The sequence below is a fragment of the Pinus tabuliformis genome, chromosome 5_1 (genome assembly GCF_031772625.1).
Source record: "Pinus tabuliformis cultivar Carrire ecotype Pingquan chromosome 5_1, CPIR1, whole genome shotgun sequence".
Taxonomy (NCBI): domain Eukaryota; kingdom Viridiplantae; phylum Streptophyta; class Pinopsida; order Pinales; family Pinaceae; genus Pinus; species Pinus tabuliformis.
Window position 1 is genome coordinate 889,622,928 of NC_142305.1, and position 21,497 is coordinate 889,644,424.

Consider the following 21,497-nt stretch of genomic DNA (forward strand, 5'->3'; position numbering starts at 1 on the left):
TCCTTTCAGCGACACATGTGAGAGAGAGAAGCTCCTTTTATGCGTAGGAGAGAGAGAGAAGATGAGTGAATTGAATTACCCAAATGAGGAGAATGCTCCTTGTATTTATATGCAAACGTTGAGGTTGAATAGACATGACTGTTGGGCTTCTGAGCCTACATAAGTCTGCTGGCCGACCTTGACAATTTGTCCATAATCAAAATAAATTCATATCTCCATAAATACTTATCGAAATCGGATGAATTTTAGATCAATCCTACACCTCTCAATGAGAGGATTCTAGGAAAAATATCAGAAGCCATAAATAAGGTGATCCACATGGAGTTTGGCCTTAGTTGCCAATTTTAACAGAACTAGACCAAACCATTTCTGGGTTTTGGTGGGTTTGTTAAGAGGAGGTCCAGGCTAATTTTGCAAAAAAATTTGAGCACCGAAGGTGGGGCAAATCTTCAATTGTTCCAGCCAGCAATGTAGTTTTGACTCTCACTAGGGCCAGCGCAGATTATTGTAGAGGAGTTGTTCTTCAGCAGTTGGGCAGATATTTTTGGACACCTGAGGCTTGTAGCTTGCCTTGAGCAAGCCCAAGTGCATTCCTTCCATCATACATTGTACTCCTATCATTTGATAATAAAAATTGGCCCATTTTGGCGTGTTTCTGGAGCATTTCTGGTTACCTGATTGCATGTGTCATTTCTTGTGTTAGATGTGCTTAATTTGCTTTGCTTATCACTGTTAATTTCCATTTGGGATATTACACATTTGGCTTATAAAATAATTGGGCACACCTTTGAAATGATTTTGACTTCCGTCCCCCTTTTGAATAATAATCTATGCTTGTTTGGTCCTTCAAAATGATATTTGCGCTACGGCTCCTTTAATTTCGACTTTTGGCTTTTTATAAAAAAGAATCTACAATCCTTAGAGAAAAAAAAAAATCGCTCATACCCTTTATTGATACTTCGATATCATTTTGCCAAATAACTCAACAATTTGAAATAGAAATTGTTGATTTTTTAATAAATGAGCTACAATTTTACATAGCCTGTAGGAGAATGTTTCAGTAATTCGATCACAATCTATCCTTGAAATTGATTTGCAATAAACCCTTAGGCTAGCAAGATGCACAGTTCTAATACCACTGTAATATCTCGAACGGGATATCTGGCTAATTTTGCAGAAATCTAACTCATCCAAAATTTCTCCATAAAATTACCATTCAATTAACAAAAGATTATCATGTAAAATATAACAAATAGAGTGCATGCAATTCAATAATACGATGACCAGAAATAATCTCATCTTTTAGTATAAAGAAACTAGGGTTTACATGTTGATACAATAAAATAGCTAAGATGGAAAACTAGCCTCAAGAATTTGCTCCAATGTTGTGCTGGCCCTCCAAAACTAAACTGAAATGTCACTACTCAGCTTTCCTGTGGATTCTGGATGAATTCACCAAGGAGAGATGGGTACTCTCCCAATCTCACTGAATCACCTAAGGGTTTCTATCCTAGGGCTACCAATGAAGTAGAGAACCGGGTTCTCAACCTCTCATACAAGAAGAAAGATCACATCCAAGATGTCCTCTAATGGCCTCCTCCTCCTTTTTTTTATAGATCTGATGGACCCCTCTAGAAGCTCCTATTTTATTACTATTTTAATCATTGGGCACAATTCCCTCACTAAAATATATTTTTAATGTGGGAAAATGGTAAATTGGCCACCATGCCTCCTCAGGCCACTGAAAATCCCCACTAACCATCCCATCCTGTAGATCTTCTCATTTCAGTGCCAATGAACTATTACACTAAGGTGTTTCGTTAAGTTTTCCTCTCGAAATGCCACCTTAAGCGTAATTAATTGAGTTAGGTACACAATAATAACCCCGTTTTACGGGAATTATTAGAATGCAATGGAATGAGAAGCGAGTTGTGCGGAATCAATCCTGATGATGGAAGATGGTAAGTGAACTCCTCCATACACCATAAAACATCTCCAAAGCCCCTGGCCCCATTAATGACGTAAACCTGCACCAGTGACCTGTCTGCCTCCAACCTTGAAAGTCCATCCTAACTATGCCATAAGGAACACCAGAAAAAGGGTGATCACAGAGGTTGATTTGCAGGAGGAAGGATGAATTTGCCAAAGGAAATTGATTTGCTAGTGGAGGCCGAGATATTTCTCCAGAAGTGCAAGTTGCCAATGGAGGCTAAGTTTCTCCAAGCCACACATGTGGAACAAATTAGTATTGTACAGGAGGGCTGAATTGATTCCAAGGGGACAAATTACTTCCAAAGGACCGAATTGACTTGCATAAGTAAAGATTGATTTTTGTCGGAGCTTTACCATTTTACGGCAAGTAGCTTCTATTAGAGTCGGTCTAGTAGCCCTCCATCAGCGATCAAAGCTCTTTGCATTTGCATAGGTAGGTGTCTCATCAGTGTCAATTTTTGCATCCCATTAAGCATGCCATAACCCTGATGGAGGAGCTGGTGTCTTTGTCCCCCTCTTGGCATTGCTGGATCAAGTCATTTCAGTCCTTAGTCACTTTCAAGCTTGTCTTGTCTTGGCTTGAGGTCAAATTCCTAGGTCTAGGGTTTTGGTCAAGTTTGTTTACAAGGTCATGTCTCTGAAGGTCAATAAGTGCTCAGCAAGCCAGAGGGATGATTTTAAAGGTGTTTCTTCGCAAATTTCTATCTTGTAGAGTTAATTTTCACCTTGGATTTAAAAACCCTGTTTTTAAAGCCAAGGTCATTTTTCAAATTTTTGTAAAAAGTGATGAAATTTCAAAAAGCTTCCAAGGACAGCATGTAACCCTGGCTCCCTTGCCAAGATCCCTCAGATGATATCCCTGCAAAAAGTATCGAGCAAAAGCATTAAATGAGTCAATTTCAGGACAAAGGAAACCAAAATGGTCAATTTTATAAAGTGTCAAAGAAAAACATTATAAAGTGGGTTTGGGCATGAAATTATTTGAAATCAAAGTTATAAAAGCCCAATCTCCCTCCATTTACCCTCATTGTGCATCCAACTCACTTGCAAGAGAGATTGGGCGAGGGTTGGAGCGAAATTGTGAGCAGACCAGGCGCGCGACCCGTCAGAGGCGCGCGACCCGTCAGACGCCTTCCAGCAGTGTTATTTTCTAACGGGCGCGACCCGTCAGTGGCGCGCGACCCGTTGGGTGAGGCGCGCGACCCGTCAGCGCCCTCCTTACCAAATCACTTGCAAATTCATCCAAGGAGCCAACAAAATTGCTAAATTGCCTAAGGTAGGCCCTCCAACTTACAAATTGCTGCTTGTTATGGTTAAAGACATCATGAATACATGTTTTAAAGATCTCATTGTGCAAGAGAAAAAGCTCTATATGGCTGTGGTTTAAAATTGTAAAATATGCCTAGGGTTTTATGCTGTTTTAAGGTTTTTCCCTTGTAAATCATTTCCCATTTCCCATGTCATTTTCCTTGTCTTTCTATATAAATTTCCCTTTTAAATTTGTAAAGAAAACCTAAACCCTACCCCTTTTCCCTAAAAAATGAAAAATCAAGCCCTAACCCTACCTCTCATTATACCCATGTAAACAATGTATATAATGATGCATATGCAATGATTTTTGCAATGTTTTTTCCCTTAAATCCCTGTTTTATATATTTATTCCCATTTTCCCTTTAAAGGTGTCCCTCCCCTAACATTCCCCTCGTGCTCCTCGTCCCCTTGAAACAGCATATAAATCAGCATTTTACAAGGTAGAAACAGCAGTACATTTTGGCCACTCTACTCCTTAAACAATGTCAGAAACCGAAACCTATGAGCAGAGTGATGACCAGGCATCAGCTTCAGAGATTGAGGTACAGAGGAGGCCTCATAAGGGTGGAAAGGGCGGTCATCATAGGCAAGAGGAGTCCACCTCTTTGACAGATTTACAAGCTTGTCCTATGGCAGTCTCATGTTTCCAGTACATGTCTTGCTATGAGTTTTGCGAGAGGATCTTTCGGATTCAGCACCACAGAGAGTTGGCTCGCCTATTTGTTTTACATTTGCATGATGGACATGTCAACCTTGCCGGGGTGGACTTTACATTGACACCCGAGACGATTGCACAGGCCACAGGGATACCTAATGTCGGAGAGGTATGGAATAAGCGCAAGGTGTTGGACAGTGTTCATTTTGAGCCTTTCGTTAGACCAGCACTCATGAGGCACTTGACAGGTGTGTTTCCCTTCAGATTTCTCAGGAGTGAGTATGCTCCCATGATGAGGCTCATCATGCTCTATTTTACCTGTGAGGGCAGATTTTCACAGGTATATTCGTACCATATTCGCCTATTGATGCACTTCACACGGGTACGGATGATGAACATCCCTGTTTTCTTCTATCAGAACATTGAGAGGATGGTGTCCATGATGCAGAGGAAGAGCCCGGCACAGCAGTATAGGAGCCTTTACCATTATGGTTTGATTCAGCTTGTGGTATTACATCAGTTGGCTCAGCAGGGCATCTCATGGGAGGAGTTCATCTCTCGTGAGCTTTTCACAGCACCACCACCGCCACATCCTGAGGTTATTCACGAGGAGGGAGGACCATCACAGCAGCATGACATCCCCGTCACTAGACATGTCAGCTCCTCACCTTTGGTCACCTATCAAAGAGGCCAAAGGGCCTTATTTGCAGCAGCTCGGCGAGTACTTTCTCCACAGCATGTGGAAGGGGTCTCGCCTTCTTCATCGGCTCAGCGAGTGTTATCTCCACATCAGGTGGAAGGGGCCTCGCTTTCTTCAGCAGCACAGGTATCAGAGAGGGGCAAACAGCCCAGGATTGATGAGGGACCATCAGGTGTTCCAGATATAGAGCTTATTGATCTTGATGTCAGTTCTCCTAGCCGAGAGTCAAAGGAGATCATTCAGCACCTTAGAGCTGAAAATGATGCATTGCAGAGGAGATTAGAGGGGGCACAATGGACAATCTCATATCTAGAGCAGCGCAACAAACAGTTGGAGGATGAGCAAGCTCTTGATGAGTTGTGGAGGATTCGTAGTGACCGCAACTTGAATCGAAGAAGACCCGATGATCTATTGCCCGCTGAGCGAGAGTCCATGCTTATCCAGCTCAATGCTCACTTGGAGAGGCTGTTGGCTAAGACCAACCAAGATAAGAAATTATTGAGAAACATGAAGAACCATTATTGGGCGAGAATGCACGTGTGCAAGGCAAAGATGAAGATGTTCCAAAGGCGGTTGGCCAAGGCACAAAAAAGGAGAAAGAGGCCCGATCCCCTCCATATCTTGGTCGAGGCTTCACTGAAGGACCAAGGCACTAAATAGCCTAGCCACAGCACAAATCCCAAGAAATTTCGAGCATTTTGGGTAAATTTTGGTTTTTTCAGGCAATTTACAGGTTTTTTCCATTAACAGGGCTCACCCCCCGCGCGACCCTTCATCCTGGCAACTCCATTTTGCAAAAACTCAACATTTCCAGATTTGTCATGAGAAGTTACATATGCTCATCCATGGCCAAGAGATTTTATGAAGTTTTGGGCCTCCAGAAAGTCAAAAAACAAGCAAAAAATGACTTTCTGCCACATTTTTGAGACACAGAAAGCAGTCTTGGGAGATTGCACTTTTGGAGGGGCAAATGACCACCAAATTCAGAAATTCCAGTTGGGTTGGAAAGTAGACTCACAGACCTTTCCAACAAGCCTACTCTTGCTCAATTTGGACACCTGGAAGTGCCCCAAAAGTGGTCCCAAAGGCACGCGACCCGTTAAGCAGAGGCGCGCGACCCGTCAGGCAAATTTCTCCAAATTTCAGTGTACAGCTCAGAAAAACGCAGTTTGACCCTGTTTGACTTTTTTGGGTGGATTATTATCCTCTTTGATGTAATTAATGTACTTTTATGACACTTTTACACTTATGTACCTCTTCTAGAAGATTCATTTATGAAAAAGGTGAAAATTAAATGAATGAATTGGTTTCCTAGCTTATAGAGGCAAGTTGTTTTGACTGCCGAGTTTGTAGTGCTTAGTTTAGAAGTGGTTGAAACAACTCCTAGGATAGTGAGCTCGACCCATGGAGGCAGGGAAAGAGGTTAGATGATCTATATTATTTACTTTCTTGCTCATTTTCATGGTTGGACTCTTGAGGGAAAAGCTATCATTGTATTATTCACTGTATCTCTGCAATTTTTTGCTAAGGAAGACCAGGGTTTTGCAGTCATTTTTGGGATTCTTGTGGTTACATGTATTGATGGTGTGTTTCTCTATGTACTTGTAAGTGTGTTATGTGAATCATTTCCTTTCTTTTCCTTCTGCACATTAAACAAATGAAGTGTTAAAGTAGAATTCATGACTGTCATGCTCTGCTTTTAAGTTTGTTTAATTTCAATGTTTTCTACTGTTTAAGGAGAATTCAAAGTTATTGTTTGCTCTCCTTAGCTCCTCACCTGTCTTTCTCATCCATTCACCTCAATCTAAGGCATCAATACTGTATCCTATCTCGCCCCAAAGAACCCCCTGCAGAAACTGTGTCCTATCCCCGCACCCAAAATTGCCACTCCTCAATTTGCCACCAAAAACCCTAAAAATCCCAAATCAACCCTTTTGATCAGTTTACTAGCCTAAAATCAGTGTTACCCTATTGGTTATCTCGCCCATTGAAAATCTTTATCGAGATAGACCGGAGAGAGCCCTCTCCCGCCCCATAGGGCTAGCTACGAGGCTAAGTGGTTTGATGTTGCCTTGAGGTTTACCTTTCTCAGCCTGAGGTGAAATTTCAAGCGCTAACAGCTTCTATAATCTTTCAATTACAGATTTGCTGAAGAATAATAAAACCCTCATCTACAGAACTGGTTTTCCCCACCTTGGGGTCTTTCCAAGGACAGTTGTCCAAAAATATTGGTGCCCATTTTTATGTGTGGTTTTCTCAATTCCTGTGAATTTAATTCGTGAATGTTGCAGTAATGTTTTTATTCAGTATTTGTAGTAAAAAAAATTGTTTAGACAAAAAATCATTAAAATATAGGAGAATAATTACCAGTTAACTGCAATAAGTCAAGATCAGAGTTAGATCTGGGAATTTTCACAATTTTCTAGCCATAAACACGCAACACAAATTCATCTTTTATGCAAAAATTCTTCCCTATAACCCTAGTAGCTGACCCTAGACATCTAAGAGCAAGGAAATGAAGAGGAAATTTAGAACATTTGTATGGATGATCAACAAAATAATGATTAGTGCCTTATCCTAAATCAGCTTAATGGAGTCTTCTAGGGCTGAAATTCCATAAAATGGTTTTGATGGAGTAAGAGGGGATGACTAGGGCATCCACTTTTAAATCATCAAAATCGTTGCCTATATTGGGATCCTCATCATCAATATCACCCTCTAAGCATTAAAATAAGATGGAAAAAATTTAACATGTCAAATTGAGATTTTATTTGACTGATGTGTACATTTTTACTAAGGTCATGATAGAGGAGTTCAACAATCATTGCCACCAACATCGAGGTATATAGAGGGCTTGGTGTTCCTAATTAAAGGCTAGTTTTGTACCCTCACACATGACAGAATGCAATGGAAACATTGCAATCCCCGAAATCCTGAAAACTGTTAGGTCTATTGGATTTTGAGTGGTATCTAAAATTCAACTTTCTCCATATGAAATCCAATGTGGTTGGAACCAATCTCAAACATCCTGAAACAAGTAATGGTAATATTAAAAATTTAGTAAAAGGATTCAACTTTTACTTTAATAATTTAGTATTACCATTAATTACATAGCATTAGTAAGAACTGAACAAATCCACTTCCCAACACTTGGAATCCCTTCTAGCATTGCTAGATTGCCGTTAGCTGCACCCCAAAACCTTTGAGAGCTCTGAAGCTGTGACTGAATTGCATGAGAATGAGGCAAAAAATCTAATGTTCTTCCAGGGGACATGTCCAAATTTCGGGACACCAGTAGGGCTCGTGTCTGACACCGGTCAAACTCATGTCCTACGTACATGACACCAGTCAAACTTGTGTCGAACACAGGTCACACATGTTGTGTCCGACACATGAAATACACGGGGGGGATGTGTCATGTTACTTAGGTTATAACCTATCTGCAGCAGATGGATGTGGTTCGCTTTGTATCATTTATACATGTGTTAAAAGAAAAGATATTTTGTACTACAAGCTAAGCATTGGAGCTCTTCCATTTATTGCTCCATCTTGTAATTTATTATTTGAGAAATATAGGAAGAAAGGTTTATATCCAATTTTTTGTCATGGAGTGACTTCTTTCATTTTACAGGATCATATCATCATTTGGCTATCAATCCAATGTAATTCTATGCCCATTAATAGAAGCTCACACTTGAAAGTGAAGAAATATGGCCTATCCTTAACATAAGAAAACTGGAAATTGTTCAGCATTGTTCATTCAAGAGACATCATTTCATACCCTGGAGTCTTTTGATTGCATCAGAGCAATTCACCAAGCAAAACCAGTTACTGCATCTGCAATTCCTACCGCTACTCTTCTAGAAATGGTGGTGTTTCATACAGCTGTGTTTCCATGATAATTATTGATCCCAGCATCTATTTCACATTCCATCTCCTATAGTGTATGTATTGAATTCATATAAAGAGTTTAAACTTGACCAACAAAAGATAAAACAAGCCAACTAATTTCAGTGCTTCTAAACTTCCTACTATAAGGGGCAAGCAAAGAAGTTCCATGATACAGCAGTGCAGAAAGCTAACTAAAGGAGGATTTTTCATTATAGTAGAATGCATAGTCACGTACCGATAATCCTCATAAAATTCCAGCATATTTTGGATCTCAATAAACTCCAAACCAACTTCAGTTGCTAACCTGCAATAAATTGCAGAGTATCTTCTTTCTGTTATGTTTTCATTGTCCTTTCTCCCTACTATGGTCTTTCTATAGTAAGCATGTATTGGCGTAATAAAACATCCACAAAAATTAGCAAAAAATCTTATTAAATAAACTTAACAGCTGATAGAAACAAGCCAACTAGATGTGACCAAGCATCAAAGTTGATAATCAGAAACAAAAACATTCTAAAGTACTTTCTTGAGGAACTGATTTTTCAACACACCTGATTAAGCTCGGAAAATGCACCAACAATTGAGTTTGTGAAGGTAGCCCATCAGAAAATTGTATTTGATACTTCATACCAAATGGTGTGAACCTAAACACATTTAATAAATTTAATTGAGATACAATACATCTTCCATATAATAAATGCAAGACACATCATGACAAATGTAGATTCTCAACCAGCCTGTAATTCTATTGCATACCTATCATCTTCAAAAGTTATAATATACTGGTCAGTACGCACACGGGGCAGCGTTCCATTAGCCTTCAAATTGCCTGCCTTAATTCCTTCTACAGCCTTTTGGTACTTTGACCTTCACATTCAAAACAATTGGACACATAATTGGAGTGCAAAATTTATTAAATAATATCCTGCCGGCAATAGAATTTATCACTCTCTTAAGAAAAATATCATTTGTTTTCATCTTCAAATTCAAATCAAACAACGTTCACCAATATTGTGCACACAATTCTTTCACATAGAGACTGTGTCTGCATAAGTATTTTATTTGAGAATATCAATGGTAAATACAGACACTTTAAGACAATTTCCGCATCCTTCTCTTTAAATATTTTAGGTCTGTAAAAGAGGAAAATGGGTTTAATCTTCTGCGATAAGATAAGATAGTCATTGTCCTTGAATGACCACAAAAGTAGGTCAATAGGACCTGTTGCCTCAAAATCTAGCAGGTCTTGCCAGAGGGCTCACAAAGCAAGAACTAGACCAAGGGACAGCAATGAGGTGGAGGCCCACTGTCACCACAGCACTCCACCTATTGCTCTTTAGTGGATTTTCACAACAAAGGAGGCTTCCCAGTAAAGTCACCTAATAGGTATTCTAAGGACAGATGGATAAGCTCAAGAAGGGCACTCAAACTAAGGATGAGACTCAATCCAATTGAACAAGGAATAGTGTGCCCTTCAAGAGGCCTATCAAAGGCACTTATGACCTAGGGTTTAAGGAATAATGAATGATAATGGCTTACCAAGGTGCATATGGCCAAGAAAAGGCTTGCGAAAAATTGATATGGTCAACAAAGAATCTCCAAGCCTTCACAAGCCCTAAGTTGAAGCCTTGACCTAGGCTTTCCTAGGGAAAAATTACCTAGGGTTTGTGATGTCAGCCCTACAGAGGCAAATTTAAGTTTAACTATGGAAAAGGCTAGATTTTGATACAATGAGACTAAATCCCAACAGGCCAACGTCCTTCCCCTAGTTGAATTTGGCCCTATGCCCTAGCCTAGCGGCTTGCCTTGAAGGGCCAAAAATGAAGAAGAGAAAGAAAAATAGACTCAATCTGGCCCTTGAACCAGAGGGGGCTCCCTCAAATGTTACGAGGCTAATTGACTGTTCATGCCAATGAATAGTAGCCTTTTAACCACAACGGCTAGATTTAGGGTTTTTTGTCATGTCCCTTCTCAAACACATTTGTAACAGGGTGTTGCTACACAATTTTGGCTAAGGAAGGGAACCCATCATTTTCGACTTAGGGACTTAGGAGGCAATTCGACTTAATTTGGTTGCTAGTGGAATGTGGGGGCCACCCACATGGGAATTCGAATTGGCCCATTCAAATAGCTTGGAGGGAAAGTCGAATAGGTGGATGGAGGGGCCCACATGAGGCAAGGGAGGCCCAAGGAGTTATAAGGAGGGAGCAACTCTCATTTTCGGATTCATTCATACATCTTGCAAACAAAATCACTTGACTGTTCACTCCACTGTTTAGCTGAGTCAACCGGCTATTTAGCCACGAATCTCTCAAGCGGGAGATTCAACCTCTACTTCGGGGGACCATTCGTGCCCGCCCTAGAGAGGCAGTTCTACAAGGATTTCAGGAGTTCTGGGGCAGTGACATAGCACCACCAACCAGCGCAGAGCAAGGAGTGCGTATTTTTGGGCAGCCAAGAAACACGCAGAGGGAGATTGAGGCAAGCAGAGATCTGATTGCTTGTCCAGAATTTGGGAAGCTGAGGTAGCAGCATTAGACCAACGTTCTTGCTGGATTTTACAGCCAGCTGAGCCAGCGTTCCAGCAATTCGAACTGCTGGGTTGGGGCATAGCGCAGAGGCCACCCAACAGATTTTCGTGGTACTTGGGAGCAGCTGAGTTGGGCCAAGACATCATTTGGTGAGTTAGGGATTGGATAGCACGAGTGAACTCAACATTTTACGAAAGTTTTCAAGTGGATTTACAGACAATTTCCAGCAAGTAGAAATTGGCAGCTAGCGCTAAGGTGAGGCTCCAAGGGGGTCGAAAATCAGAAGTCTAAACCAGCCAAAATCTTTCTAGGTTTTTCTAGGTTTTTGACAAGGATCCCAAATATAAAGTTTCATAATTTTCTAAGCATCGGAGGTGGGGTTTTAAGCCGTATCTTTGCAGCAGACAATGTAGAATTGTTGGGGATTGAATAATGCCTTTGGGGGTCAATCTTGGGAAGTCCAAATCGGGCCAAACCATTTCCGTGTTTTTGTGGGTTTTGGCCAAGGAATCGAGGTTAAAAGCATATAGATTTTTGGGTAGTTCCAGTGCACCTTCCAGCCATTCGAACTTCAGCAGAGCAGCAGTTTCTGGGCAGTGCAGTGCAGATTGGTGCAGCAGCTGGGCAGCCTTCAGCTCAGCCATTTTCCTACCTGGGCTTGGTCCTGCTTGTCCTTTCAGACAAGCCCAAGTGCACCATTCTATCATCTATTGTATTTGACTTGCAGAAATATAATAAAATGGCTCAAAAGTTCTCCATTTGCAGCGATTATGTGGGTGTTCGCTGAATATTTCGTTTTCATAATTTGTTGCATGTATTGTTTGTTTGTTATCACTTGTATTCCTATTAAGGATCATTACGGTGGTATCAAAGCATGATCTTGGCCCAGCTATGGGAAATTAGCCAGAAGATCATGGAAGCTTTGGGTATGAGTGCACAATGACAGGTGAAACCAGAGACAAACCCATGGCTCAAGGGAAATCCAGTATGCAGAAATTCTGGGGTAGAATTCATTGGGATGATGAGAGGTTGGCCTAGTTGAGGAGGGTGACAGACCAAACCCATCCTCACCCTTACAACAAAGACGTTAGAGGTGAGCAGGCCGTGGGGGTGCAACCATCTACATCGTGTGGGGAAAGTCGACCAAATCAGGGCACCAGATCTCCTGAAAAGGAGCAGACAGGACAAAGACGGTTAGAGGGTGAGACCAGGGGGCGCTTTTGTTGGTGGAGACCTAGCTTTAGATATTAGGAGCCTGAGGAGGAGGTTGAGCATGATGCTGAGAGCCCACGGGATGGTGAGGAGCACATCGATATACCCAGTCTAGCGTAGGACTCACTTTTATTAGAGACCTCTTTGATAGCCCTAGTTGACACCCTGGTGGAGAGGATAGAGCCTACTGGCATAGAGCCATTTGTTGATGGGGTGCCATCCCTAGATGAGACGCCAACAGTTTCTGAGATATCTGGAGTCGTGAACGAATTTACAGGTGATAGATGCCCACGACAATTCCATCAATTTCAGGCCGACCTTCTTGCATTAAAAAGGAAGGTCGCGTTAGTGTGAGAGGCGATTCTGCAGCAAAACAAGGAGTTGGAGGGCATGAGAGTGGTTTGTGCCGAGTTCACGACCAAATTGACTCATGTTGGGGTGCAGTTGGATTCCCTACTGGTGCAACGAGAGTGCACGTTAGAGCATGAGAGTAGCCCTCTTCGGGCATACATAGACGAGGCTAGCAACATTGTTAGGTTACCTTGGCCCATTGGACAGAGGGAGATAGAGCTACCTAGTCAGATTGTATGTATTGACTAGGATAGCGAAATGAGACGACCTGAGTTGCACAGGGTGCAACACCCGCATGCTAGGGTTGTTCTATGTGCGGGAGTTCGTGCATTCGATCCCTCTCTTGGGGTTGGGTGGCAAGAGATTCTGAGTTGGTACCCGGTGGAGTGGACTATGGAGATGGTAGTGGACCCAAGTGGAGCTCAGCAAGAGTTTCTAGGCACTAGGGATGTTGGAAGCCTCGACTGGCATTGGGATCTGGGAGGGACTACCTATCATTTCCCATGTATGTCGGTTGACTACAACCGGGATGGTGCAGTTGACCTAGCAGTTGAGCATGCACATTCGCTAGGGGAGTCTCGGTCAGCACCAGTGGCCGACCAGTTTATGGACAAACTCTTTTGGTTTTCTTGGTATGGCATTTGTACACGGGATCACTAGGTGATCAACATACTCTGGCAGGAGTTTGTCGGAGGAGGTGGCATTGGCAGGCCACCAGACGGTGCCTTGCATGGAGTTGGGGGCTCTTCACTTTTGTGCGGGGCACAAGACACCGAGGAGCAGAGCAGTGGTGGCATCACCACTGACACAAAGGGAGAGTCACTTCTCGAATCCCTCAGGGGGGGTTTGGAGGGAAGATCCATTCATCGGCGAGGATAATGATGCGATGGTGGAGGTGATGATACTGATCGGGTGTGGTCTGACACATAAAGACATAGCTTTGGGCCATCATATCCAGGGGTGTGTGGGAGCATCTAGCGTTGAGCAGTGGTCTACAGGTGGGGATGGAGATGCATGGTGGTGTGTTGTAGTGTGTTGGACTGTGTTATGGAGTGGGAGTGTCTCACATCATAGTGAGTACATCCAAGGAGTGACAAGTGCAGTGACACGGGTAGGAAGTAGGACGGTACAGGATGGCATAGCTGCAGCCAAGGGTATCCAACAGTGTACAGGGGTAGGTCGCGGTGTACAGTGGCATGTCCAGGAGTATTGGGATGATCGGTGGTATGCAGAGGCGTATGGTGCTGCACAACGAGGTCTTGGAGTGTTGCCTCCAGGGACACCCATGGACGGAGATACCAAGCATACCTTTGGGTGTAGTTCACCCAGGATCGATGGGGACACAGATGAGCGATACTTGATGGTATCTGTGGGGACTCACACTCTTGACCCTCTTCTACGTCACTTACAGGAACGGGCGATCTGGTTGTTGTCCTTTGACACTCTGGGCACAAGCAGCAGGGGACGAGGAGCTCACCCAAGATATTTGGATGACACTTGGTAAGATAGAGGGGAGACTTCTTAGCAGGGGCATCTAGCCGATAGTTGGGGCGTTGGTCTACCCAAAGGGCATGACCAGGAACTTTAAGTGCCCATAATGGCATCGAAAAGTTGCCTTGGCAATATCCTGATCCCTCACTCAGATCTTAGAGAGCTACTTGGCTCCTCTAAGTGCATCCATCAACTCATTGACGCGAGGTATGGGGTACTGATTCTTCAATGTCTTCCTGTTGAGGACCAGGTAGTCGATGCACAAGCGCGAGGTTCCATCCTTCTTCTTCACCAGCACCATTGAAGAAGCGAAGGGACTAGAACTTGGCATGATGTGGTCCAATGCCAATAGTTCCATGATGGCCCGCTCAATCTCATTCTCGTAGGCCTTAGGATGCCTATAAGGGGTGGTAATCACTGCCTGCACACCAAGCTCCAGCTCGATGGTGTGCTCGAATCCCCTGTCTGGTGGCTGCCCTGGCAAAATATCTCCAAATACCACTGACTACCTATCTAGCAAGGCATGTATGTCTAGAGGTGGTGGTTGGGCTTGCCCTCCAACCTCTGAAACCCTCAGCTCTATTACCCATGCTATGTCTCCATGTCACAGATTTGCCTCCATCCTATGTGCTGAGACTGTCTGTGGTGGGTACGAATGCATGCCTCCTAGGACCACCGATTTTCCATCTGGGTCGGTGAACTCCATCTCCAGTTTCTTCCAATCAATGGCAACTGCCCAAGGGAGTACAGCGACTCGACACCCATCACCATGTTGTTGTCTGGCACATCGACCACAAATAAATGGTTTGTCATAGAGTAGTTCCCCATGGCCACCATCAAAGCGGGCACATACCAAGTGCATTGCATGGTACGGTCACCCGACACCAAGACTGAAAAGCCCTCAAACTCGATCATGGTGAGACCCCTCCTCTAAACCAACTGGGCATCTATGAAGTTGTGGGTAGCCCCACTGTCAACTAAGACTGACAATCGATGCCCCTGTATCGTGCCTCTGATCGTCAATGTCATAAATTTGGGGACCCCGCATAAAGAAGAAAGGACTCCCCCAAATGAGGCAAAGGATTCCCCCCACTATGGAGGTGGTGGTGGTGGCCCCCTCTCTATTAGACTCTCACCGTCTCCCATACCACACTCCTACTCCACCTCGTCCTCCTGGTCACTATCTAAGAAGACCTCAATGTAACGTGCTTTGCCAGCTGTGCACCGATGGCCTGGTGCCCAAGGCTCCCGACAAGTAAAGCATAGCTTCCTCCTCCTGAGGTCCTTTCGTGTCTCATCATCCAGCTACCCCCCTCCCTAGGTGGTTCTCTGAGGTGGGGGTCTAGTGTCATTCCCCTTCTGGGGGTAGGGGGTACGTGTAGGAAAGGGTGCTCGTGTCTTGGGGATGGCCCCCTGTAAATCTCTGGCACACATAACTGCTTCCTATAGCGTGGAGGGTCTGCGTGACTTCACCAGTCCATGCAGGGGCTCGAGTAAGCCCTCTATGAAGGTGTATACCCTCCGAGCATCTGATAGGTCCGACACCATCACTGAAACTCTCAGGAACTCCGATATGTACTATTCTAGGTTGCATGTTTGTTGGAGTTGGGTTAGCTCCCTGAAGTGAGCCTCCGAACCCTGCTGATCAAAGCACTCCACCACCCTCCTGGTGAAATCCTCATATGAAGTCACATTGGCATGCCCCAAGGTAGCCAAGCCATGATACCACCAGTTGTGGGCTTCCCCCTTCATGTGTAGCGTGGCCATCTTGATGGCTTCCAGCTCTATCATCCAGTTAAGCTGGAAATAAGTGTCCATCTTCTCAACCCAGGCCCGAGCAGTGCACTTAGCAGTGCCATCGTATGTGGGGAAGTACATCCTCCCTATCGTCCTCTACAACTCATAGCTCTACATGCCCTGTCCTCCTTAACCCTTTCTCTTCTCATTTTGCTTGAGCTTGCAGAAATCTCTGAAAGAGAGTGCTTTCCTGAAGTCTGCACCCATGAACTGCCATTCTCTGAAGTGTTCTCCCATCTGTGAAGGGTCTTCGGCCCTTGCTGGTTCAGCTTGTGCTAAAGGCATGAAAGAGGGCAGTGTAGCTCGAGTTGGCCCACTCGCTGATGGAGGTTGTGCTGCGGATGAAGGATGGTCAAATTATTGAGAGGCCCCCGAAGTCTCCCCAAATAGGAATCCCCTAGGAGTGGCTCTCTCCTGGTTCTGTATTTTGATCGCCTCTAACATTTCCTTCTTCCCCTTTGCTAGATCATTCAGAGCCTTCAAGAGGTTATCAAAGGCCATCTCCTCCCTACCCTTGGGCTCTCCCATGTCTTCCTCCACTACTACTGCCTTTCCCCTATCCTCTGTGTCTGGGGTGATCTCCACCTCTCTTTCTCTGCTTCAGTACCTCTGCCTCTTGTATGTAATATTTTGTTGGCCCCTTCTCTCATAGGAGAAACTCCCCACAGCTGAGCCAAGCTCTGGGCTCCAATACCACTGTAATGTTCCTAACAAGGAAATTTAGTGATAAACAAAGCAAGCAGACAAACCAACAATCAGAAATAAGATGCAATTATCGAACACCCAGGAAAACGCTAAAAATAGAGAACTTCTGAGCCATTTTATTAAATCATCATGGGGCAAATACAACAGTGAGTGGGATGGTGCATCTGGGCTTGTCTCCAAGGAAAAACGTGACAAAAACCAGGGGAGCAAATGATGATCTGAGGGCTACCCAATTGTTGCTTTAGAACTGATCCACGTTGCCCAGAAACTGTTGATTTGGGGTAGCACTGGATGTGCTCTAGCCATGAAAATGGGTGGAGAGGCTAAAGCACATGATATCTCCAAGACCCAGAAATGGTTTGGACAGATTGTACCCGATTTGGGAGATATTAAAATAATTAATATTTTTAATGGAGTTCCTAAGTCTAAACTTAGGAAAAATAAAATATTAATGGGTATTAATATAAAACTGGGTTAGAAGGTTCCAAAAGTCATGGATCAAGCCAAATCTAATCTTAGCCGTTGATTAGAGATTTAATCTCGGCCGTTGAAAAACCAACAGGAAAAGTATAAGAAGAGGCTTAAGGGTCAGTTGGAGAAGACACCAGAGTGATTAGTCATTCGATTTACTAGAGAGGAGTTTGCCAAGTAAAGTTGAATCAGTGATCAGCAACGAGGGGCAAAGAGTACTAGACAGAAAGGCAGAGATAGTGCCGAGAGACCAGCGCAGAGGCAGAGAGGCAGACGCAGAAGCCAGAGCAGGCCACGCAGAGCCCAGCAGAGACAACACAGAGGCTAGAGGGCCTGCGTAATCCATGCAGAGGGTAGCAGGAGTGACGCAGAGGGTCCCAAAGGCTGCGCAATGCCTCAAAGCGCTGACACAGAGGGTTCTAAGGCTAATGCAGAGGCCGGGAGGGATGACGTAGTGCTTTAGTGTTGCTAGAGAGGGTTTCGTGGGGCAGGTTTTCTGAATACATGCTTCCGAATAGAGAGGTATTACTGCCGGTTGTTTTTCTCTGTCGGGTGAGCCAATTTGGCACCCAATTGTACTCAAGGACATACTGCATAATAATAGACCCTCAAAATTGTTGCACTGGTTTTCCCGCATTGGGTTTTTCCGGGGACGAGTTGTCCAAAAATAACGATGTCACTTGTGTGTTTGTTTTCTTTCAGCTGTTGATCTATAGATGTTGAGACTGTATTGTGTTTATTTCGTTATTTATATGTTTTAAATAACCTGTTCAGAATTGACAAGTAAAAGAAATAAACCAAAAGAATAAAGATTAAATTTATAACGGATAAACTTAGAAATTTCAACAGAAACTACACTATCTGTTGGAAAGGAAGTGTTGGAACCACTACTTCCCTTGCTCAGAAAAATTGTGAAACTTCAAAGCTCAGATCCTTAGCCAAAACCCACCAAGACCCTGGAAGGGTTTGGCCTAGTTCAGACCCCTGAAAATCGATCCCCAAGGACCCTGTCGTCCTCCTCAAGCTGGCAAACTCAACCTGTCTATAATGTGCTGGGAAAGCTCTCCAAATCTGCTGCAAATCACTGAGATGCTATCCCTCATGAATTTCCACCCTTCTCTAGCTTTGTCCTGGTGTTGTGGCTCTCTCCCTCAATACCCACGTGAGCCCAGTCTGGCCCTCTGCGCAGTCCTCCAAAACTGAATTTCGAACTGCCCAGAGGCTGCACCAACCTACTCCAAAACTCCTCCTAGAGGCTGATCTCCTGATGTGCTCCAACTCTCCAAGTTTCTCCGACAAGTGCTGCCCAGATGAGCCCTTGATCACAACTACGTGTTCCCCTCTCTGTGTAGTCCAGAAATACGCTCTGCTGGTCTGTGGGCTAAGTGTTTACTTCACACAATCAGTTGATAACATTAAACAAATTAAATTATTTCTAGGATTGATAGATAACATTATAACAATAACACACCAAATCTATAAGGATTTATTAATTAATTAAAAACTGAATAAATTAATCAATTAATTAAAATTAATAAATAATTAAACATAAAATAAATACAAAAATAAAATTAAAAATTAATTATAGACATATTAACAAATAATAAATAATAAATTAATAAATTTAATTTAATCAAACAAATTAGATAATTAGTTAAAAATATTAATAAAAGTAACTATAACTAATTTCACATTAAAAAATAAAAAATTACAATTTAAAAAAAAAAATCTAACAATAAAATCAAATAATTAATCAAATAAACAAATTATTAAAATAAATTAATAAACATATCAATAAAGAATAATTAGTAAAATTAATTAATTTATCAATATTCTTTTAATTAATTAATTAAACTAATTAATTTATAATAAGTAATAAATCAATTAAAAAAATAATAATTAAAACATTAAAGCAAATTAATAAACATAATTAGGAATTATACAAATAATAAAATTAATTAAGTTATCCCTTTAACCTATTAATCAATTAATTTATCCTTTAAATAATAATAATAATATTAATTAATTAATAATGATAATAATAATTAAATTAATTAAATAAATAAATAAAGTAGAAACCAGTAAAATAATAGCCAACCTATTTTCTTACATATTTTCTTTAATATCCTATATATATAACCTAAATTCTAGCTCTTGGATACATCATTAAGATCTGAAAATATCTATTGACGCATCCCCTGATGATGGACTCACTTAGTAGTCCGAAACGTTGGGTTCACAAAACTCTATAACAGGTCATTCCTCCTCTACTAAAAGGCTATGAATCTTCCCATGTGCTCCTCAAAATAATCTGAAAAGGCCTGCCTAGGATGGCACTCGTAGTACCCCGAAGGTAAGGTTGAATCTCCCGCCTAAGAGACTCGTGACTAAACATGAGTTGACTCAGCTAAGCAGCGCGAGTAAACAGCGAGTGAATTCGATGTGCAAGTATCAATGAATGATCAATTGAGGATCTCTTCCTCCTTATAACTTCGTGGGCCTCCCTTTTCCTCATGTGGGCCCCTCCAGAAGCCATACGGTTTCCCCTCCAAGGCAATTCGAATTGCCCAATGTGTTTTCCCACATGGGTGGCCCCCACCTTCCACTAGCAAATTAATCTAGCCTTCATTTCTCCTAAGTCCCTAAGTCAAAATTGCTTGGGTCCTTTACATATCAATATTTTATACAAAATTGGGGAGAGACCAAAACCTATTACAAATCCATTTGGGAAGGGACATGACAATTACACAGTAAATGCATGCAACAATTAACCCTACTATAGCGAAAATATCGTCATCAATGCATGTGACAAAGTAAAAGAAGAAATAGAATTAAATTTGTACTTACATGTAAGAGAATATATCCAACCATCAATAAACTTGTCAATCAAGAAGCTCCAAGATAAGAAAAGATAATCCAAACATCAAAATTCATCCATTGCTCCAAAATTTTGTCCACCAAGAAGGAATAGTGAAAATATTTAGAGAGATACAAGTCCAAACCAAGTGATGATGATCAAATGAATCCTCGTCACTTCTATTTATACACCTCTAATGAGTTTGATTAAGCTACTTGGGCCTACATTAGCCCCTACAATAAAAATAATGTGCAAATAACTAACTTTTGGTGACAAGCCCACCAAACTAGCTCATAAACAGAATAATAAGCCTCTCAAGAGGTCTAATGATCAATAATACATGTCGTTGGGCCTTCTAAGAAGCTTGATGAAGTCCATAAGTGCCACAATGATGAATAGGACTCCCAAAAGTAGTGGACAAGGGGTTGGCCCCTTGTTCTCCAAATAATAAACCTGTGGTGCTCCTGATGGGTGTGAGGGTGCACAAGTGTCCTCATGGGTCTCCAAATGGATCGAGGATGCCTGTAGACCATCTGTAAGGACTCGGATGACGGTATAAGTGATGCCACATCCTCATACAGGTCCTGGGTCATCTGCAAAGTGCATGATAATCCTGTGGGGCTAGCTAGGCATGGTGAACCAGGTGCATCTTCATCGTCCAATAGATGAAACTCGAGCAATCTTTGAACATCTTTGGGGATCCATGGCATGTGCTAGCCCACACTTGGGTATATAATGTATAGGAGGGAGCAATCGTGGTGCACGAGATACCCCGTCATTGATTTTTCCACCCTTCTTTATATGCCATTTGCCTTTTATGATTTTTCTTTGATTAACTGCTCGGGGCTCAAAGGATAAGAGCATGATATGTAAGGTATAGCGGTGGATACCCCTTTTAAGGTAGGGCGTTCATTGCCCACAAAGGGTGGGACAAAAATGGGTTCTAGAATGATAAAGGAGGCTCATATAGGGCCTTCAGCAACCAGAGTGATGGCCTTGGGTATGGGGTAGAGCTCATGCATTTGGCTTTCTCCCACGTGCTAAATGTGTTCATCCTGGCCATCTTTTGCATTTTGTGCTACATTTTCTTGTTGAATGTGGCCAATTGTGCTTTTACTTTTCTTTTCAGCCGCATCAACCTATGGGACATCATTTCAAGCCTGACCCAAGGTGTGTGCATGGGAAGGGGAGGTCAGCCTTATGTTGACCCAGTGGGGAAATGCGGACCCAGGTGGGAAGAATAATGAATGGGACTATAATAAATGGAAGGGGAGTAATGTATGTGGATGAGGGAGCGAGACCACGCAACCAAAATCGGGGTTTTCCATGTAGTACCACCCTAAAACCCAAAGCTCAGTAAAAGAGATCCCAAGGTACTAAGATCCAAAGGTTAACATCCAAAAGACGTCTATGGGACAGAAGAACAGACCTAGCCCACTCTTTCCGCCCAATCCCCCATTAATCCATGACCAAAAGTGTCCATGATAAGCAAACTACAATACTCAAATACCAAATGACAAGGCATACCTTTAG

The 21,497-nt window shown here is 42.6% G+C and overlaps 1 protein-coding gene across 6 annotated transcripts in view; it reads right to left on the reverse strand.

Moving 5' to 3' along the window:
* Positions 1 to 21,497, reverse strand: part of LOC149167665 (S-adenosyl-L-methionine-dependent methyltransferases superfamily protein) — a 298,474-nt gene that overhangs the window by 187,640 nt on the left and 89,337 nt on the right. For all 6 annotated transcript variants that reach the window (XR_016260952.1, XR_016260954.1, XR_016260953.1 and 3 more), the window contains exons 6-8: positions 9,306 to 9,416; positions 9,101 to 9,193; positions 8,785 to 8,853 (exon numbers count right to left, since the gene is read on the reverse strand). Coding sequence is in view for 3 of the 6 variants with exons in the window: in XM_089433072.1 (XP_089289198.1) it covers positions 8,785 to 8,853; positions 9,101 to 9,193; positions 9,306 to 9,416 (273 nt within the window). In the remaining 3 variants the exon portion in view is untranslated. The remainder of the gene's footprint in view (positions 1 to 8,784; positions 8,854 to 9,100; positions 9,194 to 9,305; positions 9,417 to 21,497) is intronic.